General features: G+C 51.4%; 12 protein-coding genes across 12 annotated transcripts; 5 read left to right on the plus strand and 7 right to left on the minus strand.

Moving 5' to 3' along the window:
* Positions 1–398: 398 nt before the first annotated feature.
* Positions 399–2,352, minus strand: hsp60 (chaperone ATPase HSP60; the record flags this gene model as incomplete). The annotated part of the gene is made up of 3 exons (XM_056616212.1): positions 399–1,915; positions 1,984–2,125; positions 2,242–2,352. 3 exons carry the CDS (start codon positions 2,350–2,352, stop codon positions 399–401), a joined length of 1,770 nt encoding a protein of 589 aa, XP_056476569.1.
* Positions 2,353–3,809: 1,457 nt separating this feature from the next.
* N7532_003719 (uncharacterized protein) lies at positions 3,810–5,335 on the minus strand (the record flags this gene model as incomplete). Its single annotated transcript, XM_056616213.1, has 2 exons — positions 3,810–4,981; positions 5,119–5,335. 2 exons carry the CDS (start codon positions 5,333–5,335, stop codon positions 3,810–3,812), a joined length of 1,389 nt encoding a protein of 462 aa, XP_056476570.1.
* A 1,822-nt stretch (positions 5,336–7,157) lies between these two features.
* N7532_003720 (ATP synthase subunit epsilon family protein) lies at positions 7,158–7,496 on the plus strand (the record flags this gene model as incomplete). Its single annotated transcript, XM_056616214.1, has 3 exons — positions 7,158–7,189; positions 7,240–7,354; positions 7,422–7,496. The coding sequence occupies 3 exons, from the start codon at positions 7,158–7,160 to the stop codon at positions 7,494–7,496; spliced, it is 222 nt and encodes a 73-aa protein (XP_056476571.1).
* Positions 7,497–7,949: 453 nt separating this feature from the next.
* On the plus strand, positions 7,950–10,646 carry N7532_003721 (N-alpha-acetyltransferase 35, NatC auxiliary subunit; the record flags this gene model as incomplete). Its single annotated transcript, XM_056616215.1, has 8 exons — positions 7,950–8,046; positions 8,108–8,175; positions 8,232–8,390; positions 8,444–8,665; positions 8,735–9,190; positions 9,247–9,504; positions 9,563–9,661; positions 9,720–10,646. 8 exons carry the CDS (start codon positions 7,950–7,952, stop codon positions 10,644–10,646), a joined length of 2,286 nt encoding a protein of 761 aa, XP_056476572.1.
* A 614-nt stretch (positions 10,647–11,260) lies between these two features.
* On the plus strand, positions 11,261–13,621 carry N7532_003722 (uncharacterized protein; the record flags this gene model as incomplete). The annotated part of the gene is made up of 5 exons (XM_056616216.1): positions 11,261–11,994; positions 12,048–12,307; positions 12,367–12,501; positions 12,560–12,650; positions 12,703–13,621. The coding sequence occupies 5 exons, from the start codon at positions 11,261–11,263 to the stop codon at positions 13,619–13,621; spliced, it is 2,139 nt and encodes a 712-aa protein (XP_056476573.1).
* A 1,777-nt stretch (positions 13,622–15,398) lies between these two features.
* On the minus strand, positions 15,399–15,883 carry N7532_003723 (uncharacterized protein; the record flags this gene model as incomplete). The annotated part of the gene is made up of 2 exons (XM_056616217.1): positions 15,399–15,633; positions 15,684–15,883. Coding segments are annotated over 2 exons (435 nt in total), but the record flags the coding sequence as incomplete, so codon positions are not given.
* A 53-nt stretch (positions 15,884–15,936) lies between these two features.
* On the minus strand, positions 15,937–16,340 carry N7532_003724 (uncharacterized protein; the record flags this gene model as incomplete). Its single annotated transcript, XM_056616218.1, has 3 exons — positions 15,937–16,094; positions 16,123–16,172; positions 16,249–16,340. 3 exons carry the CDS (start codon positions 16,338–16,340, stop codon positions 15,937–15,939), a joined length of 300 nt encoding a protein of 99 aa, XP_056476575.1.
* A 1,249-nt stretch (positions 16,341–17,589) lies between these two features.
* Positions 17,590–18,904, plus strand: N7532_003725 (glycoside hydrolase family 5 protein; the record flags this gene model as incomplete). The annotated part of the gene is made up of 3 exons (XM_056616219.1): positions 17,590–18,315; positions 18,372–18,789; positions 18,843–18,904. The coding sequence occupies 3 exons, from the start codon at positions 17,590–17,592 to the stop codon at positions 18,902–18,904; spliced, it is 1,206 nt and encodes a 401-aa protein (XP_056476576.1).
* Positions 18,905–19,130: 226 nt separating this feature from the next.
* On the minus strand, positions 19,131–20,083 carry N7532_003726 (GNAT family N-acetyltransferase; the record flags this gene model as incomplete). Its single annotated transcript, XM_056616220.1, has 3 exons — positions 19,131–19,381; positions 19,430–19,547; positions 19,610–20,083. 3 exons carry the CDS (start codon positions 20,081–20,083, stop codon positions 19,131–19,133), a joined length of 843 nt encoding a protein of 280 aa, XP_056476577.1.
* Positions 20,084–20,344: 261 nt separating this feature from the next.
* N7532_003727 (uncharacterized protein) lies at positions 20,345–22,609 on the minus strand (the record flags this gene model as incomplete). The annotated part of the gene is made up of 1 exon (XM_056616221.1): positions 20,345–22,609. The coding sequence occupies one exon, from the start codon at positions 22,607–22,609 to the stop codon at positions 20,345–20,347; it is 2,265 nt and encodes a 754-aa protein (XP_056476578.1).
* Positions 22,610–24,473: 1,864 nt separating this feature from the next.
* N7532_003728 (uncharacterized protein) lies at positions 24,474–26,036 on the plus strand (the record flags this gene model as incomplete). Its single annotated transcript, XM_056616222.1, has 1 exon — positions 24,474–26,036. The coding sequence occupies one exon, from the start codon at positions 24,474–24,476 to the stop codon at positions 26,034–26,036; it is 1,563 nt and encodes a 520-aa protein (XP_056476579.1).
* Positions 26,037–26,386: 350 nt separating this feature from the next.
* N7532_003729 (uncharacterized protein) lies at positions 26,387–27,493 on the minus strand (the record flags this gene model as incomplete). The annotated part of the gene is made up of 3 exons (XM_056616223.1): positions 26,387–27,051; positions 27,145–27,374; positions 27,456–27,493. The coding sequence occupies 3 exons, from the start codon at positions 27,491–27,493 to the stop codon at positions 26,387–26,389; spliced, it is 933 nt and encodes a 310-aa protein (XP_056476580.1).
* Positions 27,494–27,921: the final 428 nt, after the last annotated feature.

Genomic DNA, 27,921 nt, shown 5'->3' on the forward strand with positions numbered 1-27,921 from the left:
ACTTAGTAGGTGTGGTCAGAAATTAGATGTAGTCTACACATGCAGATCCGGGCGGGTCGATCGCGATCTACAGCCTGCCAATACGCATCGTCGATCGCATCGGAGACTACCCCTCGTCCAATCGTGGCCGGAGATTGAGGAGCAACATGAAAGCATCTCAGTAAATGCATTAGACGAACCAAGTGTAGATGGGAAAATATGATACAGGGTTTGCGCCGGAACCTTTTTCGAGCTCCAGGAGGAGTGGAGAGGAAGAAACAACACAAAAATACAGGTATAGGAAAAGATAAAAGGAGACACATTACAAAGTTCCAGAGCCGTGAAGGGTGTGACGGCGATGCAAAAGATCAGGGGGGAGAGGGAGATCGGAAATTGTCAGGAACACATAGGCGAGGCGTTTAGAACATGCCGCCGCCCATGCCGCCCATACCACCCATGCCACCCATGCCGCCAGCGGGGGCAGCAGGGCCCTTCTCCTCGGGAGCCTCGACGATGGCAACCTCGGTGGTACCGAGCAGGGAGGCAACACCGGAGGCATCAACCAGGGCGGTGCGGACAACCTTGAGGGGATCGACGATACCGCTGGCGATCATGTCGACGTACTCGCCCTTGGAGCTGTCGAAGCCGCGGTTGAAGTCCTTGGCGTACTCGTCGGTCAGCTTGCCGACGATGACGCTGCCCTCCAGACCGGCGTTCTCGACGATGGTGCGGGCGGGGCGGGTGATGGCACTCTTGATGATGCTAACACCGAGCTGCTGGTCGAAGTTGGCGGGCTTGACATTCTCCAGAGCGTTGGCGGAGGCCTTCAGGAGGGCGGTACCACCACCGGGCAGGATACCCTGCTCAACGGCAGCGCGGGTGGCGTTCAGGGCGTCAACGACACGGTCCTTCTTCTCACCGACCTCAACCTCGGAAGCACCACCGACCTTGATGACGGCGACACCGCCAGAGAGTTTGGCAAGACGCTCCTGGAGCTTCTCCTTCTCGTACTCGGAGGTGGTGGGGTCAGCCATGACACCACGGATCTGCTCGCAGCGCTGGGCAATGCTGTCCTTGCTGCCCTCACCGTTCAGGATAATGGTGTCCTCCTTGGTGATGGTGATAGAGCCGGTGGTACCGAGCATCTCGGGGGTGAGCTTCTCGAGCTTAATGTCGAGCTCATCGGTGAAAACGGTACCGTTGGTCAGGACAGCCAGGTCACCCAGGATGCTCTTGCGGTTGTCACCGAAGCCAGGGGCCTTGACGGCGGCGACCTGGAGCTGGCCGCGGAGCTTGTTCAGAATGCAGACGGCGAGAGCCTCACCCTCAATGTCCTCAGCGATGATGACCAGGGGGCGACGGAGGGTGGTGGAGGCCTCCAGGGCGGGGATGATGTCCTGGACGGCGGAGATCTTCTTCTCCGAGAGTAGGATCAGGGGCTTCTCGAACTCGACCTTCTGGGCCTTGGGGTCGGTGATGAAGTAGGGGGAGGTATAGCCACGGTCGAAGCGCATACCCTCAGTGACCTCGAGCTCGTCTTCCAGTGTCTTGCCCTCCTTGACGGTGATGACACCCTCCTTGCCGACGCGCTCCATAGCGGTAGAGATGAGCTTGCCGACGTGGGTGTCGCCGTTGGCGGAGATGGTAGCGACCTGGGCAATCTCCTCACCGGTGGTGATGGCACGCTTGTTCTGGACGAGGTACTCGACGGCAGCCTCAACGGCGGCCTGGATACCACGGCGCAGATCCATGGGGTTGCAGCCGGCGGCGACGTTCTTAACGGTCTCGGAGAAGATGGCACGGGCCAGAACGGTAGCGGTGGTGGTACCGTCACCGGCAATCTCGTTGGTCTTGGAGGCAACGTCCTGGAGGAGACGGGCACCGAGGTTCTCGAACTTGTCCTGCAGCTGGACTGCCTTGGCGACAGTCACACCATCTACCACAAGTTAGCAATTGATTGTTCTACGATGATTCCGAATTGCGCCAGGCACGAAAGGGACCTACCCTTGGTGATCTTGGGAGAGCCGTAGGGGGACTCGATCAGGACGTTGCGACCCTTGGGGCCCAGAGTCGAGGTGACGGCCTTGGCGAGGGTGTCAACACCCTTGAGGAGCTGGGCACGAGCCTCAACGCCGAACTTGAGGTCCTGGTCGGGAATTAGCTAGGGTGAACACGGGGGCGATCGGAATCGTCGGGGAGGGGGGTCGGCGGTCATCGGATATCCGATCCGAGGGCAATTGGCATCAAAAGAAGGACACGTACCTTGTGAGCAAAGCGCTGCTGCTGGAGGTTCAAGCCGGTGGAGCGGTAGAAAGGGGCACGCTTGGAAGCGGCGGAGAGGACCGAAGTCCGGGCAGAGAGAGCGCGCTGCATGGCTGGAAAACAAAAACAATGGAACAGAGAAGCAATTCAAGAGGAGCGATGAGCAACCCGGTGGGGATGGATGGCGGGTTGGGAGGAGGATGGAAGGAAGAGGGATGGAAGCTGGGGGAGATGAAGCCAAAGTCTCGAAAATTTTCCAGGCGTTTCTTCCCCATCCCCAGAGCTTGGCGGCAGAAACAGCTAGAAGGTCACGTGAGCCACTCCCGAGGGAATCGGCTGGGCGGCTATTCAAGGCTCCACTACTACAGTGTATTAGCAACAGGTATATTGGGAGAAGTTGAATGATTGGTTTATTGCTAAGAATATTGTACAATGGAGTACTACCACCATGTATTTAGATGTGTGGCTTGCCAGTGGTGTTCGACCGTTGCTGTGACGGTCAAAATATATTCGGCAATTCGGATCGCATTCTACTGGCCGGAAGGTCAAAGTATAACGAGCATCTGTGGAGGGTGACGGTATGTGATGTTCGCCAAGCCAACATTACACCGTGAAGTACTGCGAACCGCTGCTGGAGTGATATTGCCTTTAAGCTACATGTTTAAACTGCAGTAAATCATAGGATGATAGCACTATCACAGATCGCGTGCATCCAGCAGCCTACTGTGTACAAAACTTGATTACCTAAACATTAAAGCTTATTTTCACAGGGCACTGGCAGTTAGAAGCAAGGCTTAGAGCCACTTATGACTGGTGATGGTGGGTGTCTCATTGGAACTTTGCTTTCCAGTCGAACCCGATGTGAAATCTGACAAGGATAATTGATTATCTTCGACATCTGCTAACAACTGATCAAAGGTGGGAGGGTGCTCGTACTTGCCTTGCTCGTGAGTACCTCGGTTTAAACTCACTTTTCACTCATGTAGCAATGGGCCATGGATGTGCACGAGTAAACCGACTGCGGTTAGGAGGGCTGTCAGTGATATGAAACCCAGAGCACTTTTGGAAAGAAATGCAATTGAAAATAGACGTCAAAAAGTGAAAAAGTTTCCTGTCTTTGGTTTTTGTGTGGTTGAGAATAAAAAGAGGACCGTTTCCATGAAAAATCAAAACTCGAAAGGCCATGTCAGATGCAATTTTTTTGGTTTTTAATTTTCTCTTCAAAGAAACCCCCGGAAAATCACTCACCTATTTGGGGGTTTCAATTCTCCATCAAATCATACCAGAGGAACGAACTTAAAATGCAGAACGCCATACTCACTGGATAACTCTGTGCATCTGTTATTCCATGAGTGAGAAAATGCTGTGTATCCGTGATGTCTTGTGTGAAACCCGTTTCTACCTCCCGTTTTAGATTCGTCTGTCGTTCACCTTCTAAAGACGTCGCATATAAAAGGGAGATGAGGTCCTGAATGTTGATTCTGTCTATTCGTCAGCAACTCCGTTCATATGCAGGCACTTTTGACGACTTAACTTTGAACTGTACGAGATGTTGATGTCACAGACCATTATGGATTCCCGAGGTCACTGGCCAGACCACTTTGGTTCGCCTCAGGCCAGTTGAGGAACTCCTGATCGCTGTAGTTCAACCAAATTGAGGCGTCTTGGTGGGTTTCGTCGGTGGCAAACAGACCATTCAGATCAACCGGATCATTTAGCGCAGCGTCAATCTCACCGCCAACATATCCCGGGTTGATATTGTTCATATCCAGAAGAGCCGGGTTGACGGTGACACCTTGCATCAGGCTTTCGTCAGAGGGTCCGGAACTCTGAGGCTGTTGGCCAAACGTGCGTGGAGCCGTGGGAATATTCACCTGGTTGATATCAGTATCCGTAAAAAGAACATCAAAGAGACACACTGGGAGTCCAAACGGAAACAATTGCCTTACCGAGTCCTGAGACGGAAATGCACTCTGAACTTGGCTAATGGTCTCCCAGTTAATGGGCTGCTGGGGGCTCTGGAATTCCGCACATGCCGGTTGGAATTGTTGAGTGGGTTGAAGAGGGGGATATTGGGGCATATACCCCTCAGGGAGGGAGGAGAACCGAACAGGAACCTGAGACGAACCGTGATAACTTCCACCAGTAGATTGCTGCATGTCCTGGTGCAGTTGCAAGAACGGGGCACCTTGGCAAAAAACGACCTCCTGCTTGCCGGTGGGAATGGGGGACTTTCCAAGGGCCGACTGTGAGAAACTGGGCTCCGAAAGACAGGGATCCACAACGGTGTTCACACGGGGCACGGCGAATGAACGAGGGGTGATGCCTTGCTTGTTACCATCGGGGCAACCGACAAAAAGGCCATTGTCGAGCTCGTCGAAGCGGCGTTTCGTGCCAAAGCGTTGCAACGACTCGGTGTCCGAACTGGAATCCTCGGCGAAATCATCATAATCCGAGTCCGCGTATTCCTGGGTTTGGGTGGCCTTTTTGGCCTTGCCACTGGCGCGCTTTAGCGGGGGAGGAACTGTCTTGCTTTCATTCACCCTGCGGGCGCGGAGCTTTGCCAGGTGTTGGGTGATGGACCCCTCTGTGAATGCCTGAGCGGAGCTGGCCGTCATGATCTCAGCAACGCGGTCGAACGGGATTTTGATGGCGTGCTGGTTACAGACGTACTGAATGGCCAGCAGGAGGAGAATATCTGTGTCATCTAGTCCAGTTAGCTGAGAGTTCTTGCCAGTTGCTTGCAAAATCAGTCAAAGACCGTAGAAAGAAACAAAGAAGGGAAACGTAATTGCGAAAAGACATAACTGAATCGAGTACCAGCTGCCAAAACGCACGGGAGAAAGTCAGAAGCTAGGGATTGGGTTCCAAACTTACTATCCCAGCGAACAAGTTTACCGCGCGGGGTAGACTTGCGCCTACCCTTGAGGGCATTCTTCGGAGTGTTACCAGGTGTCGTGTCAGAAGCAACGTTGTTTGGTTCCGGTGAGGACGGCGTAGCATTCGCGGTGGCTTTCAGTCGTTTAGCCGGACTGTTGGAGGCGGGTGCATCCGAGGAAGTCTTTCCCCTCGTACCTGGGCTGTTTAAAACCATCTTGAAAGAAGGGAGATGGTAAAAGCGGTTGGGAGCAGAAGAGGTGTTGTGAGGAATACCGCGGAAGGGGGATGGAGACGAGAACAAACCTGTGATAAAGACACCGGCAAACAGGCGCCGGTGTCCTAAGAACTGTTAGCCGAAGTCATAATTGAGGACAACTTGATGGGTGATTGGGGCGAGCCGTCTGTATGAAACAAGTAGCTGCGCTGGTGGAAGCAATGACCGAGGCCGAGATGGCTCAACTGTACCTACCAGTCAGGGTTGGATAGCGAGCCCAGCCTTCAAAAGAGTCCCGAGGAAAATGGATGGATGGTGCTTAGCAGCTTGGAAATTGTCACTCTTCGAAATACGAGACGGAGCTCATGAACTCGAGACGGGGTTGAGAGGATAAGGATCTGGGACAGAATGTTAGTCTGGAAGAACAACATGAACTGGATAATTGAATCATCAGACAAGTTGACCAGATGCTTGAAGACTCAGATCAAGGGGAAAGACGTACAAGAGGAGAAGGGATGACAGGGAAGAGGTTGAGGAGGGGAAGAGGTTGAGGAGGGGAAGAGGGGAGGGAGGGGCGGCTGTTTAAATGCTAGGTACCGGCAATAAATCACATGCCAAATTACGCGAACCAGTAATGGGTCTTGAAAAAGTTGCAAAGAAATCATTGAGCGCATAGCGATTGTACGGCGATCAAGAATTCGAGTTAATATTCTCCTCTTGCCCAAGGCGCAGGTTTACATGCCTATCTGAGGTATCTCATTGGTCAACAATGCTGGACGAGTACATAATTGACTGGCTCGAAATGGCCGCCAGAACAAACGCCGCCTCAGCCTGTTGTTGCGTGTATCCGCGTTTGCGGTACACGTGCCCCTGCGGACTCACTGTTGCATGCTACGGTGATATGCCGTAAATGGCCGGTTTACCGCCCAACGACCCAACGTTCTAGCAATAGTGCGCCTGATGATAGCGATTGGCGATGCAGCTCATAGGAAGTGAGATAATTTATAAAAAGAGCATTCAATCAAATGCATATAGTTTGTGGCCAGTCACTGGTGTTTAGATTCTGTGTTGGCCGTCAAACGCCGCCAAGACATTCTATACATGTCGGACTTGAGCACGTGCTCTAATAATAGCTACAAAAGCAGAGCGAAAGAATGAGATATGCTTCTGGTACAAGATGACAGCTTAGTATAAGCGCAGGCGCCCATTGGAATCCTCGTTGTTTAGCGAGATCGCTCAAAAGGAAAGCATGCCAGCCATGTCCGGCAATCATCCTCCTCAAACCCAGATGGGGGGAAGGTTGGCCGTTCTAAATGCAAAATTCAAGAACCCAGTCGAGTATAAATATCCTTTGGCTACATTTACTTATAATTGAGAGTCTCTTCGTCCACTTTTGGCGGAATGACGGCGCTCGGACATTTGTTTACCCAAGTACTCCTCGAGGGTTTGATTGACAATTAAAGGCTAAACAGCATATCCACCGCCTTGAGCGAGGGTTTGCTCGTGATAGGGAACCAAATAGCCTATTCCAAGTTACAAAAGACAGCTACTGAAGTCAATGTTGTGTACTGCTATCGAATGTAGTCCTAAGGTCCGGATTTGGATCCCCGGATGTCCGAAGGTTTACGGGTTCCCGTACCACGTGATCTAACATAGCGTTGATGACTCATCCGACTACACAGAGCTCTATGCACGTGATTCTACTATTGTCTCTATCACGTGATCAACATCCCGATCCTCCGAAGTCGAACGCTTCCAAACTCACCCGAGCCGTTTTCACCCCCTTCGAATCAAACCACCTACCTCCCCAACCACCTTCAAAATGACTGCCGCCTGGAAAGCCGCTGGCCTCACGTACGTCTCCACGACCACGAATTCCTAGCAATCGCTTACCGGGATCCCAGTTACAACCGCTACCTGGCCATTGCCGCCCGCACCGTGCGCCGGTCTCTCAAGGAAGGCCCCCGCCTGGCCTCCGAGCGCCGCGGCCAGATGGACCTTCGTTTCGCCAAGTGGCAGGTTAGTTGAAAATTATAGCAGATAGGAAGCTTGAGCGGACGGGGCTGACCGGACATCGCGAATACAGGACGGCAAGCAGGGTGAGGCCCGCTCCCTCGCCCAGGCCAACAACGAGGCTCTTGCCCAGGCCGCCGAGAAATAAACGGATTGCATCGCACCGAACGCGATGGCAAGATCGTGAGAACGTCATGTTGGAGGAGCGATGGACCCGGGGGAACATGAACGGACAAGACCGCGGAGGAGCAGCCGACCCTGGGGAGGCATTGAACTTTGTACATGTGTAGCAATACAGGCGTGTCTGGCTAGACCGAGCCTAGAAATCGCACTCGTCCTTTCCGTATTCCGCCGTTGAACCTGAGCTCGTTTGTAGAACCCGCTTTTGCTCACGCCGTGGCTGGAGCTGGTGCACCGCTGCGCGTCAGAGCGATTGCCACACCTGCCCGAAACACCTTTTTCCGCCCTCTCTCCTCCCCCCCTCCGCCCGCCCCTCAATCCGTAGCTTTCCAACATTCAACCCGGGGCGTTCACAGCTCGAATTCCCGACGTCCCATGATATCGGCCGGCAGTCGATTGCAGAGCCGCGAGTCTCTGTACGATGCTGCCGAATAACGAGGTGCGCGTGCCCCCTCCGCGGGCTGCGCAGCCTGCTGTGCCGCGCGACATCACCGCCGAATTCACGGAAGCCGCGTCGAGTGAGTCTGCTGTCTCCCCCATACTGCAGACCTTGAACTAACTATCTAATTTCTGTGATAGAGCTCAAGACCGGCCAGCTCGTGAAAGATGAGCTTTTCACGCTCTTCGAGGCAGTGGGCGCATTGGAGGTGCGTCATCGACACATTAATGTGTGGAACATACGGAAGAAACCTGTGCTAACAAGGAATCGACCCTGCGGCAGATCATGGACTCCAAAATGGACAGCGGTTACATTTCTCCCGGTGAAAACCATGCGCAAGCGCTCGAGGACGATTACGACGTGCGACAAGCGTTGTCACCGGTGCAGGTGGTGGGCTTGATGGACCAGCTACTCTGCCACGAGGTGAGTGTGCGGTTTTAACAGGGAAAAAGAACGACAAACTCATAATGTTGCAGATGGCATGGCATAAGGGACATCCTCTCTCACAAACGCTGTTTACGTCGATCTATCTGGATAAATTGTTGTGGCCAGTCCCCAAGACCATGGAGGATGCCCGGTTCGACCGCGTCCCGAGCGAGTCGCCCCTGATCAGCCTTGTTCTGCGAGCATACTGTTTGGCGCTGGTCAGGTGCTGCGACTTTGTACATGCCCGAATTGCTACCGAGTATTACTTCGAGGTAGGTGACAAGCAGTGGGAGTTGGCCTAGGGCGAACATTGGGACGCTGCTAAAAATTGTTTCCTGCAGGAAGAAGATTTTGTGACCCAATTGTACAATCGCAACCTGCTATCCAGGTTCGACCCGTCTCCATTCTACCGCCTGCTGGACCAGGCGTTGGAATGGGTACGTGCCGAGAAAACCATGGACGACAACATCCGAGATGCTCTCGAGTGCAGGATACTGTTCCGACGCGATTTCCTGTCTGCTCTGGACCAAGATCTTGAAGTTATTGACACCAGGTCAACGGATTCGTTCGAGTCTTGCTTGACTTCGTTAGCTAAACTCACAGATTCTCTTTCTGTCGGCCAACCAGTGCCGGAAGCATTTAGCCTCAAAATCCAGCGGAGACTTGCCAGCACCGTCCCCCCGCGACCAATTGTTCAAATCAGCCCCGAGGATGCTCTTGCTCATATCAAACGGCTCTGCCAAGATGCGATCGATATGCAAGGGATCTTGGACTACAGGGGACCGGGCAACTTCAGGGTATCTATGGCTGCTATCCTCTCTGCGTCTTCTGTGCTTACTGACCATGGTTCTAGACTGCCGTTTGGACTCTTCTATCACGGAAACCCCAGCCTTCCGTCTACATTCGTTGTCTCCTCCAGGCCCTGGTTTTGAGTGACATGACCATCCTGGGCGCGGTCTCTGTCAAGCAGTTTCTGTATGACGATCTGGCGGAGCTGGTGCTGCCCTCCAGTGTGTTACTTCAGGCGAACACCTTCGATGTGGAAGTGCCGTCCGACCCTCGGTTCCAAATCGCTCTCAAGATGGAGGCCTTTGTGCAACGATTTGCGCAGGTACGTCACCTAGCCGGGGTTGATGACATGATGGCATGATGCTAAATAATTTCTGCAGCCATTCATTGACACCGTAAGATGCGCGTGTCTCAACCGGTGTCGAATTCGTCGGACCGTGTGTCATACTGTTGTGGATTGGGATAATCTTCAGATGGAGGTACGAACAACCTTTTCCAGCACTACGATTGAAGAAAAAGACGCTAATTGCTGAACAGGCCGAAGAGCTCGATCTTGAGCTGCAAAATCTAAGCAAAGAGCGCCCGTTGCAGATGAAGGGAGGCGAGCCGACCTTCTCCTTCCCACTTAGCAGCTGGGCCTACAGCAAAAAGCTGGACCAGATCCGGCGCATCATTCAGATGGGCTTTGAACTCTCCATCTATGCACCCGAGGAACTGCCGGGGATGTATTGGTATCTAGCCCATATCTGTTCCACCCACCTCGGCCACCTGGACCGTATCCGCACCTTCACCGTGGCTGCCCGGAAACAGGATCTTGTTGCCAACAGCAGTGGACCGAACGATCTGAAGAAGTCCGCGGCCTTTCACCGATGCTTCCGCACCCTCGAGCGGATGACGACCGAGCTGGTCGCGATCGATGCATTTGCAATCGCCCTCCACGCTCTCTATGTATTGCTCAAACGGCAGCGGGTGCTCCCCAGTGCTGCCGGTGCCGAGGCATACTCGACCAACAAGCTGCGCTACGAGCTCCGCATGAAACCATTTATCCCGATCACGTTGCCGGAACTACCACCCTTTGAAGAATTCGAACGCGAAGCGGCCCTGGAAGGAGACTCCGACGCGACCATTTTGGACCGCGCCTCCAAGGCGATCACCGAGGCTCGCAAAGCCTGGGAGGCGTTGTTGTCGCACGGGGCGTTCCTCGAGGATGCCAATTCCCAAAAGGCGGCACCACCCATCGCCATTGAAGAAGATTGGAAGCGGGATATCAAGGACGCAATGAAAGCATGCATTGGGGCTAGTATCTCGATCCAGACGGTCAAGAAAGCGCTTGCTGAGAACCCATTGCCGTCGGAGGAACAGCCGTTGAACCTTCAGGTGACGATCCCCGAGATAGGCAGCAAAGGCAAATGGCACGCGTGGTGGGTGGTGCCGCAGGTCGCCGAGAAGAAGGCTAACACATAAGTCTATTCTTATATAATTTTTGGCGTGTGATCGGCGATGTTTAGGGTGTTGTGCTGGTATACTTCTCCATACCACCCGTCCCTACTACATACCCGCACGTATTAGCACAATGTTAGGACATGGAGTCGCTTAGGATAGGCAGGATGGGCATGATATCCGCACTTTCTAGCAATGCATATTCTTACAGTCTATAATATTTTTCATAATAATTTTTTAGTGGAGCATCGCCTGATGCTCGGGAATCCAGGGCCCACGCCTGCCACACGCCGCTTCGGGCGCGGCGAACCAAGGACCGGCCACCTTATGAAATCATCCACTGCAGCTGCTCGACCTTCGACCTGTCTTTCCTCAGGCCACATTCCTTGCAGCCACCGCAGCCACACCCCCGCCAGTCCTTTCCCCCTGGCGGCACTCTCCAAGATCTCTCGATCGCTTCTCCACGCGCACCAGACAATCCGGGGGTAGCTGACGGACTCACGGGCCTACGCTCGCAACGGCCCGCGGCTCGACCACTAACGCCTGTCTCTTGAATCTCATTCCCTCACTGTCTATGCGACCCCTCGCTCCTTCGATGAGCCAGCCTACCCTCCGCACTGCTCGGGAGACTGTGGAAAATGTCGTCGTATCCCATCCGGCGCCGCCCACGCGAGTGCAAGACCTGTCTACCGTGCCGCGCCAGCAAAGTCCGCTGCGATCGCAATGTCCCGTGCTCCAATTGCGTGAAGCGTAACTTCAACTGCTCCTACGGCCGTCCGCAACCCTCGCGACCCGCCATTCCGTCCTCCCTCACCCCCGCCTCCACGTCGCTACAATCCTCCAGCTCCTTCGTCTCGCCCGCCTTCCCGCCCACCTATCCGCGGCACCAGTATGCCGATAATCACTACGCCGATCATCCGTCCCAGACCAGCGACGACCCCGATCTACCCCAGGTCGTTGACATCTCGCAGTCCGAGTGGGATGAGATCAATACTAAGATGGAGGCGATGCAGGAGATCATCGGGAGCCTGCGTGACTTGTTCCAGACGCATTCGTCTCGCAAGCGGGTAGCGCCGTCGTCCGAGCCGGAACGAAAGGATTCGGCTCGGTCGGAAGGTGTGTATGGGGTGAATGCGACGAGGACCGGGGCGGTCCATCTCGGAGCCCGGGCGGCGATGATGGATATCTTGGATAATTCGAAGAATTCCGAGGACATGGCGCGGGCGTTGCCGCAGGAAGATCTGCTGGAGGAACTCGCATTGGGGAATGAGGCGTCGATGTACCCTTTTGTAGATTTGTGGTCATCGGATCCGATGACCTTTAATATTGCGCGGGTGTGCGAGGTGCTTCCGGAAGACGGGCAATGCCATCGGTATGCTCAAGCTTGGGTCGAGAAAAGACTGCAAATGGCTGACCATGAGATAGATTTCTGGGGTTTTACAGAGATATCGGAGCAATTTTGTATCCGGTGCTGCCAGATTTAGATGAGTTGGAACGCAAGACGAATCGGTTACTGGAGCGTCGACGACAGGCGGGAGGGAAATATAGACCAGATGCCAATGAGAAGGTCGAACCGTTTGGGGCCAGTCTGACATTCTTGAGTTTGTTGTTTGCGGTTCTGGCCTCGGGGTGCCAATTATCGGATATGACGGAGCGAGATCGCGAGCTGACCTCTTGGGTTTATGGTATGTCCTCCACAGCGTCGAAGATGTTGACGAAAATATCCCCCTGACAGTCGGTTCAGTTTCCTGTGCATACCATTGCCTTCGAATGTTGAATTATGTCTCGCACCCGACGGTTAAGGTCATTCAAATTCTGCTCATCATCAGCAACGTCTTGTCGTATAACATGAACGCTGGTGCATCCTACACTCTGCTTGGTGAGTTGTGCAGCACCCGCATTCGACCATCCTGACCATCCATTAATGTCCGGGCTAGGTATGACGGAACGCATGTGTCTTGTTCTTGGTCTTCATGTCGAGTCGAGGGGCTTTTCACTCGAGGAGCAAGCGGTCCGGCGACGTGTGTGGTAAGCATTGGCAGTGGTTTTCGTTCTGCACGTTGTTGCTAACGCCAGACAGGTGGATGATGGCCTTCCAAAACAGTCATTTCTCCCTGGCCTACGACCGGCCATCCATCACGATGGTCAGCCAGCCCGAGATCCCATTTGACCGGAAGTCAATGCCCGGGCACCGCACTTACTTCGAGACCCTCTGCCGAGTGGTGTCGCTGGCATTGGAGATCCTGCGATCGCGCATGTATCTTAATTCCTCACAACCACAGTTACATGAGATCGGCGAGTGGAAGCAGCGCCTCCAGCGCATGCTCGACGAGGCGACTCCCCATTTGCGATATCGCGAGCAATGTCGATCCCTCTCAGAGCACATCGAAAGAACCGAGTTGCGTCTGCACTCATGCTACCTCCTTTCGGTGCTCTGTCGTGATTCTCTGGATCCCAACGCGTACATAGATGATCAGCGCCGCGCGATGATTCGGAAAGACTGCATTTCCAGCTTGATGGACACGATCGACGCCTTTGTGGAGCTGCACGAAATTAACTCGCATTGTTCCCGCTCATGGATCAGTCTGCAACGCACGATCGCCTCGGCTTTCCTACTTGTCGCGAACGACGACAGTACCCAGACTTGGGATCTTATCGACCGACTCGAGAATGTCCTGGCAGACCACGTCTATGCCGACGGCGACGAAGATCATAATAATCGCACGGATTCCGCCAAGCACCTATCCTCGTCCCTTCGTGCGTTGCGTGAGATTCGCGACGCCTTCCGCGCGCGCAAGACTGGCCCGACGCACACTCCTAGCCAGACATTCTCGCCATTGGTCTTGCCTTCCCCGCCATCTATGGACTCAGGCCCCGAGATGCCCGCGAACCTGGTCGCCAGCGGAGTCTCCATGCCGATTGAAATGGGCAATATCCTCGGCCGCGTGTCGGACGTGATGTTATTCCCCATGATGAACGGCCAAAGCCCGGCCGCTTAGAAGTCGTGACCCCCCGCATTGCCCGGCGTTGTTTTGTTTTCTTGTTCATTTCGGAAATCCTGCATTCGCAGTCGAGGGAAGTACAGCGTGGAATTTGGTTCCTGTCCACACATTCTGATTAGTGTCTATGTATTTTTTCATTCTTATCATGTGTATACCCATGTCCCAGCCACGTCGAGCCAAGCCGAGCGCGAGCTTCACGGCGCAATGACCATACATACCTCCATCCCTTCTTGTAGGTACAAGAAGCAGCACATTAACCCGCCGTCGCGCCCCATAGTAAAGAAGAAGGGGGTAAAAAATAAAAAAAATAAAAAATAAATTAAATCAAAAGAAGAGCAACATCCCACAGGAGGACACCAGCCCTACGAAATGACTCGTTAGGGTCTCTGATATCATCATCATGCACCCGGTGGTGTTTCAAGTAAGAGGCGTGCAAAAGTTTTGTGCGCTTCATATTTTGCGCGTGGCCGCGCCCTATATGTCTGGGCCCTACGGTGCCACCTCCCCTCCCTAGGGTGCCCTAAGGTACTTAGCTCACAGCAGGTCGCGCCCTCGGGCATCGCATCAGTCACCCGGCGACATCCGGCCGAGTTCAGAGCTTATTTCCACGGTGGAGTGCTGGGTTCGGCCGGCCGAGAAATCCCCGCGGGCCGTCAAAGTGGATCAGACGATCGTCCTAACAATCTCCCCACTGAACATCGACGGAGCCGGGGAGAACGCTCACTCCTCATAGTCTTGTGTTTCTGACATCTAATTGCGCTCTATCCGAGATTCGGAGGGAGTTCACCAAGGTCTAGGATGGAGAGCTGAACTGACTCCTGGAAGGCGCAAATCCTGCCAGTGCGCATTGCGGTTGCGGCCTGGTCAGGGGAAACAGCTGAGAAAGCAAATATCACAACGCACCACACCGTACGATGCTGGTCATCCTTCAGGCGCAGACGCAGTTGCAGCGGCGGCTGGGGATTTCCGTCTTTCCGCCTGGTTCTTGCCTTATTCGGCCTTACCAGCTGCTTAGGGTTTAGCCCGGAGTGGCATGTTCGAGGTGACTGAGTCATGTCATTCGAGCTGGATTCTGCCTTACTGCGCTAGTCGTTCAGTGCTAGGGAATCGAACCATGCCATTTCTTATCTCGTACTAGGTAGACTCAAGTATGAGATCACCGAGGATGCCCAATACCACCTCCCTCATGTCCTTCGTGGAACCGTGATTTGCATTCGTCGGTTCTCGTGACCGTGAGCACGTCCCCCCGCGCTTTGGATTTGCTTTTCTGCTCGCCGGATCTTACCGTATTGGAAAATTTGGGAATTTGTAGTCCCTTTCTATCTCCGGGGAAATCTGCCCTGGATGCCCGCAAGATGGAAGTTGTTTTGCATCTTCTCGAGGACTTCACCTCTCGATAGGAGGGTTACTTTTGTCTGGCTCTGGGCCAATTTGAAGTTAATATATCTGAGTTGCGGTGTAAGCATCACTGCCTTTTTATTACAATTTGACCTGGGCTATGCGAGGTGATGCAGCTTATGCCATGTCGGACCTCGGACAGCCCCTTTCTTGGTCGTATGGTTCGGCATTGAGAGTCAGCATGCATTGATCATCCTACCGGCGTGTAGAGTACTACTGATGATAAAATCTTGTGAAAAGTCTTCAACACTTAGTTTCTATTGTGTACCATAAACCCTAGGATAAGATTATTAGAAATACCCCAACCCCCAACCAACACACACACACACACACACACACAAGCTACAGTCCGAGTGTAAAAACCGAATAAACATACGTGGTGACGATCACGATCTGCGAAGTATCCCGGGACAATGCGGCCGATGATGGATGCGGCGATGAGGATTGAGGAGAGGTTGTATGCGAGCGAGTCGTCTAGTCCATGCAATTGAGCGTAGGAGGGAGATATGCCAGTGGGGTTAGGAGGACATAGTCGATCAAGACTATAGCTATTGTCAATAATGAGAAGCGGGCTTCTTTCAGCGCTCGGATGTCGATCGTTCCTTTGTGTGCTGAGTCGAGAGGGAGTTTGGCCCTCTTGAATGGGCAACACTCAAAATACAGAACGCTGCGCTGATCAGTCCAGTTGTCCGGATCACCCAGGGGAACCCAGGGGAACCCGACTAGCCCCGCGAGGTTCGAGATTAGGACTGGGAATATGATTCCTCTGATTACTCTTGCTGTCGCGGCTATCCCTGTTGCTGGGGTGCGGCGTCGATAGGACCGGTGTTCGATGCATGCCATACTGGAGGTCAAGACCATCGATGAAATGATTCCACTCAGGACGCCGAAGCCAAGCTTGAATTGGTAGTACTCTATCCGATGATTAGACTTGACGTTTGTCGAGGAAAAATCTTCTCAAGATCGAAGGAGATTGTACCATGTGCAACGCTAAAAACCATCACCGACGCAAGAAGCCCAACACGTCCGGAGACCAAAAATGGCGCAAGACCATGTGCATCAAACAGCGGCCCTTTGGAGTATTGTCAGCTGATCTATACGCCACACAACTTCCTTGACCACAATAAGCCAAACCTCACCACCTTGCACACTTCCAAAATGGAGAAAGAACATATAAAGTCTGAAGTCCCAACCAATCGACGCCTTCGAATACTCTCTCAATTGACGATCCGCCAACTAGGCCTCGAATACACCAATTGTATTCATCAGCCCAAATGACAGGAACATCGCGCACCAGGAGCTGATAAAGATGCCTCATGCGCGCTAGCCACCATCTGGAAAGTCGAGGTCTTCATCTTATTCTATTCCATCTATAGATGCGGTGGGTTATCTGAGTATATATTTTTGTCTCGAGGCTTGCTTGACGATGGCCGCAAAACAAGAGCATTTTCAAAAGAAATTGTCTCATCGAGAAAGGTTCAGGAAAAGCCGAGAACACTACCCCATATCGCTTGCAAGAACTGTTGTTCCATCAAGGATCTGTCTTCATACTTTATAGAAGCTAAACCTTTGCCGGACGCCACGGAGGCCGACTACGCTAGTCCTCTTTTGTGACGCCGCATAACTGGCCTGAGGCACGCTGAAGCACGGCGTTGGGCACACGAAGTTCGGAATTGGGAAGATTCGAAATGTCACGTTTCCAATTCAGTTACCTGAACCGAGTGACCAGGAAAGTAAATACCGAGTCTAGGAAGTGGTTCATCACATCTGAAACGGGACTAAGGATAGCGTTGTTTGGAAGCATAGGACCGAGATGCGAAGCCATCATTTAGACAACAATAAAAACGTCTGAATTGCTGTACCCAAAAGAGTTATGCTTTGAGATATCAGACACCGCAAGGTAGAATGAACGATAATCATTTCTACGCGATCGTTGAAAGGCCACGGGCCTAGTCTGATTGACTTTCCGCCCCCAAGCCCTGCGTCACATCCCACTTTCGCATCCAATCCACCTTCAATAGCAGATTAACGTAAGATGGCCTTCGGGGACCCGTTGGGTGTCTCAGGGGCAAATAATTTGACTTTATAGAAGCACTTCCCTTGCAATGGCCCACCCGGCATCTTGCGAGCACTATGTGGACCATCCATCGACACTAATTTTGCGGAATGATGCACCTTATATTCTCTGGGTGATCTTTTTATATCCGTGAAGATGAAGACAAAAAGCAAGCTTGTTGGAATTCTTGTTGGAATTCCTGATTGCTTGTGGTACTTCAGAGCAATCTGAGCAGTGAGCCGCGGGCAGTTACCCGATTAGGAATTTCGTCAATCTTGAAACCCGCACATCTTAACTCTTTTTGCACGCGGTTCCAACTATGATTTCTCACATTGGCTGCATCCCATGAGCAATATTCAAGTCCCTGTTGATCACTTATGCTCTTCTAGGGAATCGTGGGGAACAGCCTCCGCCACAGTCGGCCTTCAAATGGATATAAGTACACCACTACACATCTACCAGATTCAACTGCCAGTTCGTCTTCGTCCAACACCCCATCTCAATCTTTAATATGGGAGTTTTCTCCAAAGTCGCCGCACTAGGTGCGTTTGCCAGTCTCGCGACAGCCTGGCTACCAGAGACAAACAAGCAGATCCAATCCAGCGACGGAAAGAACCTCTTCTCCTCCTCCAGCGGCAAGATCCGCGGCGTCAACCTGGGATCGCAGTTCATCTTCGAGCCATGGATAGGCGAGAGCGAATGGCAAAGCATGGGCTGCGGCGACACCGGCTCGGAATTCGACTGCGTGAGCTCTCTCGGCCAAGACGCAGCCAACAGTGCATTCCAAAAGCACTGGGACAGCTGGACCACCAAGGACGATATCAGTGAGATGGTGAGCTATGGCCTGAACACCATCCGTGTCCCGGTGGGGTACTGGCTTCGCGAAGATCTGGTCTACTCCGACAGCGAGCACTTCCCTCAGGGTGGTCTGGACTATGTCAAGAAGATCTGTGGTTGGGCAAGCGATGCTGGAATGTACATCATCATGGACCTGCACGGTGCCCCTGGTGCCCAGACGCCGTCCAATGCATTCACGGGTCAGCTTGCCCCTGGCCCGGGTTTCTATGTGGACTACCAATATGAGCGGGCTCTTAAGTTCCTGGAATGGATGACGGGCCTGATCCACACTGTGGACGAGTTTCGCAACGTTGGCATGTTGGAAGTCGTCAATGAGCCTGTCCAGGACGATGATAAGGCCTCGTCGATGCGCGAGAACTACTACCCCAAGGCATTTGACGTGAGTTCTTCTTTTCCCGGACACTGTTCTTCTAATCCTAACAACTCATTGCACAGCGCATCCGCGCAAACGAAACAAACGGCGGCATCGACAAGAACGACTACCTCCACATTAAAATGATGGACGAGCTCTGGGGCTCCGGCGACCCGAACGAGCACATCGATGACCTGTACTACGCCGCGTACGACGACCACCGCTACCTGAAGTGGGATACCAGCGTCGACGTCTCCCACGACAGCTACATCAGCGAGTCCTGTAGTGATAACCGGGATAGCAACACCCCTACCATTGTGGGCGAGTGGAGCCTTGCTGTGCCGGATGATGTGGAGTCGAGCTCGGACTGGGATCCTAGTTCCAACACGGATTTCTATGCGAAGTGGTTTGCTGCTCAGGTACATTCGTATGAGAAGCAGCAGGGGTGGGTGTTTTGGACTTGGAAGGCTCAGCTTGATGATCCTCGTTGGTCTTATCAGGGTATGTCTTTTCTTCTTCCTACGGATTGTTTCAAGTTACTAACATTTTCATAGATGCTGTCAAGGCAGGTGTCATCCCTAAGGATCTTGGTTCCTTGCAGGATCCCTGTAACTAGATGTCTTTCCGGTGATGGACGGCAATCTATGGCTGTATTGTCAATTTCGTTTCAATTAGTAAAGTCAGATATGCATTGGTAAATCATTCGACTCGTATCCATGTTCTTTCGCAGCAAGCTGAACACCTTTGCCATGTGTATGCCTGTCCGTGGCCTCACGCCGATGAAGAATGCGTTGTATGGTGAATGCTAAAACAATCGTAGCGATGAGGAAAGAAAGGACAACTCATGATTGAGTCGCAAATTCAGAGGATTCTGGCCACCACACCATAGCCCAAAGTGGGACGCCAGAGCCACCAGGCTTGGTGTTGGCATCCGCACCAACCTTCCCCTTTCCGAGAACGATCTCCTCGACCTCTTGAAATCCCATCGATAAGTACAAATGACGAGAGCCGGGGCTGGTCGCTTCTAGCCAAATCGGGAGATTTTCGTCGCGCGCAGTATTTTGATGATGGCGCATGATCTCTTTGGCAAGACCTAGAGAGTTGTCAGTAGACTGCCGGTGGAAGATACTGCCAGACTCACCTTTTCCGCGATATTCTCCCTCGGTGCCGATACTGAAGACATAGTAGTACCGCCTCTGACCATGAAGACCCTTCATCTTGGCGTTGTCAGTCATTCCAGAGAATTCCATCCACAGTCGCTAGCGAAAATTGTTAGAGCATGTGCTGTGAACTGAAGCTTCACCCCAGACTATAAGCATACCTTCAAACCCGCAAAGCCAATCTTCCACAAGACACCAAGGAAGCCGGCATAGAGCAGCGTCCATACGTTTTCAATAGCCTTCCCCGGTGGAATAATGACCGAAGCAGCTTTCCACCCGTCGGCCTCTGTAATCAGCGCATCGTTCATGAGCGCAGACCTGACCAGAGTGGACCAGTATGTCGGGAGGTATGCGAGCCGCTCTTCAAACGACATATCGAGCAGCATGTACTTGACGACTGGATCAGTGTCGAAGACACGACCATTCAGGGCTGCAACTCGCTCGAGGTATTCTGCTCCGCCGTTAATAAGGGCGTGATAAATGTAGCGACTAGCGGCAGAAACACACCTTGCTTCCCATGAGAGAGATGAACCGGCGTTCGGGCCATGGTGGGTATTAGTAAAGAATGTCGCGTGCGCAAAGCGCATAAGGATAGAGAGATGGCTTTCGCTTGACGCGCTGGAGGTGTTGGCCATGCTGGAAGTGAGGTCGAGCATGCGCGTTTTTTCGAGCGCGTGCCTGAACGACGTAATTGGTACTTATGTAATCACCTGCCCGCGGTTGCCCTTGCAGAGTTTCCACAGTTGACTTTAGGGGTGCACACGAATAATCACTTTACGAATATTCGTACGAATACCGTAAAATTTTACGAATACGAATAAGCATCGTCGCTTATATAATATCCGTACGAATAAAATGTGTCTTATTCGTAAATTATTCGTAAAAATCACGTGTGATTAATATTCCTCAGAGAGATATATATCTCGTAACAACATCAACCGCCGCATAGTCTCCGCGCTCAAGGTGTTTCTCCTGACACCCAGTAAATCTCGTCCCTTGTTGAATAGTCTCTCCACCGACACTGATGATGCAGGAATGGCCAGATAGTCTCGTGCAGCAGTAGCTAGCTGTGGGTATTCGTTCCTCTGTGCTCTCCACCACGATAAAAGCCAATTCTTGTCCTGTGAAATCGACTCATTTATCGTGACGACGTCATCCTCAAAGTACCGGTCAATGTCAGATGAATGTCTCTTCTTAGGTTGCAGCTTCTGAAGTAAACGGGCCTCTATGCTCTTCTTCAGGCTCGGCTGCTCCTTAGAGGGCTTTGCCGACGAGTCGACTGCCAATGGATATTGATCATGCAGTAGTTCTTTGATGTGCGTGACAACTTGGGGTGCTGTGAGCTTGCCTAGATCTCTGTCTAGCAAGAGCGTTTTAAATCGCGGATCAAGCACTAGGGCGACATAATAGGCGTCTTGTCCATCCATCAGGTTGTAGTATTTTTGGAACTTTTTCAAGCCCGCAGCAGCAGCAGCAGAAATCTCCAGGTGCAGATCCGAGAATTCTCCCTCCCTAGACGCAGCATCATGCAACAGATCGTGCAGTTCATAGTAAATGGGGATGGCTAAGGTAATTTGCGGTTGACGCTTGGAAACAGTGAGGGTGAACTCCTCAAACCTGGCTAAGAAGCCCTCAATTTGTTGGAGACGATCCCAATCCTCAGCACTGAAGGGTGGAAAATCTAACTGATGGTGGATCCATTTCTTGATTTGCTGCTTCGCGTTCAGGGCGTCTCGGAGCATTCGGTGTGTCGAATTCCACCTTGTATCCACGTCGTACTCGATGAACTTGTCCTTGAGCCCATTGCTCTGGCAGATGATCTTCCACTGCTGCTTCCGCTGCGGGGTTCTTGCAATCCAAAGCGCCATAATCCGAAGGCGAGCCAATGGTGATTGCGGGCCAATCTCTTTGTTTTCCTGCATGAGATCACAAGCTGCATTCGCCGACGCGTGGTCCCCTGCTTGCAACATGACGAGTATATCGCTGACAATCAGATTGAGCACATGCGCAGTGCAGCGAATATAACTATCCACTCCTTGAAATCGTAGGGCTCTTGCAGCACTCACGGCTCCGTACATGGCTTGAAATTTCTCGGTGAGATTGAGATATAATTCCGATAGCAAGCGCTCATTGCTTGTGGCATTGTCTGCTGTGATCGCGAGGAGCTTGTGTTCGATTCGAAGTTCTGTGAGAAGCGTCTGAAGAATTTCTGCCATGTTCTCTCCGCTATGAATGCCGTGGATTTCCGTAAATTCAAGAACCCGCTCTCGGTACTGAAAATCCACTGTCAACCAGTGGCCAACAACCCCGAACATGGCTTTTGAATTCTTGCTCGTCCAAGCGTCTAGCGAAAGAGAGATCGTTTGGCATGTCTGCTCTAGCTCTTCAATCAACTGCTCCCGACAATTGTCGAAATCACGATCGATTCGACGAGCCATTGTCATGCGAGATGCGAAAGGGAGTGAAACACCCAAGTCCTGGAAGATCTGTTGGAAGGGGGGCGATTCTATGGCGTCAAATGCCATGTCGTCTATAACCACCCACCGAACCAGGTTTTGCTCCAGGACCTTTGCTCTCTGCTCCTCAGTCCGCTTCTGGAAGAAGCTGCTAACTGACGGCTGTTTTATGCTGCTTCTGTCGTCCTCCGAACTGTTTTCAGGGCCACTTAGGATAATACCATGTTTAGAGAGATGGAACATCATATTGGATGTTGATGTTGCCCTTGTAGAATCTGTCGTTTTCCAATTGCATCGCTTGCAGCGCACCTCCCGGTCGTTGATTGGGCCCTTTCCCCTTTTTGGCCACCACATCCTTCCCGGTAGCGGGGAACAGTCGAAATGTGCCCAGAGAGCTTGATTCTGCATCTTTCTTCGAGAAAGGCCAGATTCATTGGAGATACTGACCACGTCAGGCAACGCCTCCGCAGTCAGTTCATTTTGGGAGCAGATCGCCACGAGTGGACTTCGAGCCCGGCTTAATTGGCTTGCAGAGTCATCAGGAGTAATCGGTTCAACGCTACTGCGTGCCCTTTTCGAAGGAGGGATCTCAATAATGCGGTCTTCTGGTGGAGCCTCCTCGTCGATGCCATCATTGAGCGCACAGTAATTGATTCGCTGAGACCTGTATGGCCGTTTGCGCTGTGACTCCGTGGACTCGTCCATTCGTAGCGCGAGAAATTTGTCCTGATAGTTGACTGATAGGAAAGAAGTGCGTAGAAAACGAAATTATGGTCGTGTATCTGCAGTGTAAACAATCACGCGACGCGTTGAGCATCGTTAGATGGGCGGTGGGTCTCTATTACAGTAAGGGTAAGTTAGTCTTGGCGGAAATTACGAATAATTACGAATCGAATACGAATAAAGTCACGAAAATAGCCAGTCGAATACGAATAATGAGTTGAGGAAAATTGACGAATACGAATAACCAAAATCCTTATTCGTGTGCACCCCTAGTTGACTTCTCTACTTTCCTCTCTTGGTTTCGACGACTTCCAATATCGCTATTACTATCCTGGTTGTCCTTGTATACTGTGAGAGTGGCTTGGCAGCCATCATTGGTGGAGATCGCCTGGTGGAGCTTCACGCCTGTCAGATACCCGAGCAATGGGCCCGACCTCCGAAGTCTGTCCGCGCTGAGCTGACAGATATGCAGAAAATGGCCTGGTAATTTGTGCCAGACCTTGTGCTCATTTTATCGAAGATAAAGCATGGCGACTTCTCTGGCTCTTCTCCATTCGGTCCTACGATCGAACTCAACGCAGGAATGTCGAGGCTAAACTCCACGACCAACATGCATACCAGGTTAATGTCAGGTTTCCGGTGAAAAAGATACTTGCCCTATACTGTAGTTCGGTTTGTCTCGAGCTTGTCGAAGATGAGGTGTGTACGACTTCACCTGCACCCGAAACCGCAACTGGACATCATCGTTCTTGCGCAGTCCTTCTTCCTCCGTTTTACAACTTCGACGGAGTTTACGATCTGTCTTTTCATCAGCTCCATATTCATCAAACTGTGGGCATTGTCACTATGGAAACAACCGAGCTTGTGTGGGAAAATTTCGCAGCGAATCCACTCCACTGACTCTCAGCTGCCTAAAAGGACAGAAATGGAAACATTACCTCCCGTCTTAGAACAAGATAGAAGTGAGGATATCGTTTTTCATGTCCAGGAATTTCTGACTCGATATAGGTTTGGCAGTAAATCTACACTCTATTCTGAGTGAGCAGCTACTCACACATGTCTCCTTGGAAGCGCAAAATTTTCTCGCGATGACCGGGGCCGACATTGCCTCCACAATTCAACCTAGCACTGCCAAAGTCTATTTTCCAGATAGCTCTGACCATTCAGAGGCTTTTATTTATCTCAACTGCCCCGGTTGTATCCGAATCGATCGCTCTTAGCTGCAGTAACCAGGAGCCATGACCCGTCAAGTTTTGGTTGTGGGCTTTGTTAGTCCCACCGGAAAATACTTCCGTCACCAACACGCAGGGGCGACTGGACAGAGAGACTTGACCAGCTTCACTAACCTGAAAGTGATTATACCAGCTGGAATTTCTGGTATGGACTAAAGTTCGTTTTCTTGCAAATTTACGCCCTTTTCATACTATTACTGTGGACCCATGTCTTTCTCACTGCTCCAGGAATTGTGCGAACCCGGTATCATGTTTACGGGGGCTGGGGCAAATCATGCAAATTTTTTCGTATTGCTCTGGGCCTGCTCAAGATCCAGGTTGACCAGTCGGCCTCTTGACATCTTCAATCCCAGCCGCGAGGATATAGCTCCCAGCTGATTGCGGGTAGAAGGCCGTCCCCAAAAGTCGTTTTTGTGATTCTTGGCCCAGTGCTGGATTCCAAAACTCTCTTGTGTTACTAGGGCCCCCCGTTTTTGTTGACAAGCTTCTTCCAACCCTGTTGAATGCCATCCAGGAGGTCTCTTAGCGTCATCGATGCGCCACCTGCACGATTGATAAGGTCTGAACTGGCAACAAACATTGCCGGTGATCATCTTCGAAGAAAATCCAACATCATGGGGCCCAGGAATGCTGAAGGCAGAGATGAACCATCCAACTCGAAGCGCAGTCAGCGCAAGATCCATCCCTCGGTTGAGAACACCATTGTGACACATGCTCAGCGATGGATTGAGCTCGGACACCCCGTAAAGAATACGCTCATGGTGGTTGAAGTGGCCAATTCACATTTGAATTCCATACAATGGCGGCTGCCACCTCATGAGCGGGACCAAGTGGCCTCAGGGTGGGAATTTGGCCTTTTCAATCTCCATCCCAGTTTCAAGGACTCCTATCAAGCCGCTCGCCTAAATGAGAGGAAGAAAGTGCCTGACCCGAACCCGGATGACGAATTGATGCGACTTTTGGATTTTCTTGACAAGTTCAATGAAATTAAACGGAAGTACGACATCATAGATGAGAATGTCTTTGCCGTGAGCGAACTGGGTTATGTCACAACGGTTAGGTCGGAGAAACAGCCTGGAATGGTTCTGTATCGACCTGAGTCAAAGAAAAAGGAAACCCGTCAATACTCTTCAGTTATTCATTGTGTTCAGTCTGGCGGCAGGCACCTGCCACCCTATGTTACTGTCAAAAGCAACGAGCCCCCACGTCCCGAGAGACATGGATCAATTCAAATGGCATTCAACAAGGACGGCTGGGCTGATGAGACACATGCCTTGGACTGGCTGAAGACAGTCTTTGATCCTATAAGCAAGGAGCGGATCAATAGCGCCCGCATGCACCGACTCCTTCTCGTTGACTCTCGTCGATTTCAAGTCACAACGGACTTTGAGAACTACTGCGAACGTCGCCAAATCGTCTGTCTCTGCATTCCAAAGCGGACACAAGAAATGTTCAGTCCCTTTTACTGTGGAATATTCGATTCACTGGCCAACATTTTCATTGAGCACATGAAGCAGAAGCTGCACCAGAGCAGAAAAGACACCTTCACAATCGATCCCAAGGCCTTCGTGGACTTCATCAACACGCAGCTGGCTTCACGTCAGAGATTAAGCGAGTCGAAAGATGCTTGGCTCAAAACATGCCTCATGCCTGTGGATCGAGCAGCTCTGAAAAATCGATTCCGAGGCAGACAAGCCACACTTCCTCCTCAAACACAAGAGGCCGTGGTGGCTCCAGATGACTCCGTTTCTATCATTGCTCCTGGAATAATCCCTACAACTTCAACGGTGATGGCTAGCAGCCCCACGCCAACACCAGAAACTCCACCAAGTACAGACTCTCAACCTCGAACTCCGCAGTCATCGCATGTGCCCCTATTACCTGTCAGTGAGAGGAAGACACCGGCGCCACCGCTCGATGAAGTTGCAAGCACTGTTCCTCGTCAACGCCGAGCCACAACACCTGTGCGGACGCCTGACAACCAGGGAAGGCCGAATACTTTCGAGATTGCGGCGGAGAATTTTCGCAAGCGATTAAACGAATTTGAAGATTCATCACCTCGATCGCGGAAACGACATCGTGATAGACTTGTCAGTGATTACTCTCGGTCTCTCGCCAGAGCAGAATTCTTAGAGGAGGAATTGAATGATTACAAAAAAAGGGGTACCCCAAGATAGGGTATTTTCCGAGATTCGTAAGCTCTTTCAATCCCCTCTACAACAATTCTTCACAACATTCGGACTCAGCGATACTCCCTCTTGCATACCATCTTTTTAATGGTCATATCCTTTCTGTTGTTCTTCGTGTTGTGTTGTTTTAAATTTTTTTTTTTCTACCGGCATTCATACGATTTTAGAGTCGATCAGCCCTATAAGACACTACCCATATTTCGACTTGAACCCTTATCTCATTACAGAAAAATATCCTGAGTATCAATTATTCCCGGCTCTGTGACTGAACATCCCAAATAATCAAACAAGCAACGCAAGAGAGTTGAACGAAAAATTACCACCCAACACTAGACCGATTAGCTATTGGCCTCCCTGCACATTTTCCTTTGTCCACAGAATTGTTGCTTTTTCGCGAATGGACTTTCGGACTTCTTTTTTTCAAGCCCAACCATTTTTTTGACGACGTTGTCCAGCATGTATCTCCATCCAACAAGATTCAGAAACCAAATCGCCCAAGCATTGGTTCCTTTCCACAGAAACTCCCCCTTTCCATATTCAGAATGTTTAGCCAAGATGGCTTGAACCACTTGTTTGGCAAATAGTTCTGGCTTCATGCTTTTTTTAGCATGATTTTGACTTCGCTCCCTGGTTCCCTCTAAAGCGACGGTGTAGATACCCTCGGGGTCAAAACAGATATTGTCAGGCGACATGAGGTTTGTTGAGACTTCACCCATGAATAGCGTAACGACTTTGATACCGAGTGGGTCAAGTTCGATCCGGAGGGTGTCGCTGTAAGAAGCCACGGCTGCTTTCGAGGCATTGTATGCGGCCGAAAACGCGAATGGCAACCTTGCAAGCACTGATGACGTATTGATGATGACTGGCATCATATCTGACTGGGTAGATGAGGCAAAGAGAAGAGGAGTAAATGCTGAGACCATATTGAACAGGCCAAATACGTTGGTATCGAAAACTGCACGTATGCGGGCAGGATCGGCTTCGATTGCCGGAGCTTCATACACTACGCCAGGAAAATGCAGTCAACATGGATGAACGGAGCCGGGATAGGCAGGGTGTCGTTGTGCGTTAAAGGAAAGAACGGAACGTATCATACTTGAGCCAGCATTGTTAAACAGCATGTCTAATTTGCCGCCAGTTCTCTTGGAAATCTCATCCCTCAACGCCGTGATGCTCTCGGCATTCGTGACATCTAGCTCACATATCTCAATTCCTTTCTCTGATAGCCTGGAGAGGGAACTGGTGGATCGAGCTGTCGCGAAAACACGCATGCCATGAGAGGCAAATTCAAGAGCGAGAGCATGACCAACCCCACCTGGTGAGCAGCTATACAGTGGCAACATTTGTCAGTCCATAATGCTTTCATGAGGAGGGAAAGGTAGGGAAACCCTTTCTTTAATAACGAACCCAGTGATCAGAATGGAGCGTTTTGATGAGGATGCCATACTGTCTGAGCCTTGAATGGCACAGTGGAGACGCTAGATGGTTCCGACTGATACTCAAGTGAGGCTGAAGTACAGATATTGAAGTGAAGAAAAGCGCGCCTTATATCGCTCATTCGAAATAAATTACTATCACTTCATGTTTTGTATGTATTTCATGTTGGAAATTCCCGGATCAGAGCTACGATGTATTGTGATCGGAAGGCTTGGTAATCAATTTGCCGATAACGTAACGTAATCCACTAGCGAGTGAGACACACGGGCGAGTGAGACAGAAAACCAGCTACTATTATTTCAAACCAATTTATTAAATCAACAACGCCATTGATTTCAAATTTCTATCTATTAGACCTATCAGGGCATTGCGTTCTTTTATGCCCTATTTGATGACAGTCGCTGCATCGCGGGGGTGCGCGTGTAATTGGCTGGGA

This window comes from Penicillium argentinense, assembly GCF_028826775.1.
Source record: "Penicillium argentinense strain IBT 30761 chromosome Unknown utg000004l_segment0_segment0, whole genome shotgun sequence".
NCBI classification, from domain to species: Eukaryota; Fungi; Ascomycota; class Eurotiomycetes; order Eurotiales; family Aspergillaceae; genus Penicillium; species Penicillium argentinense.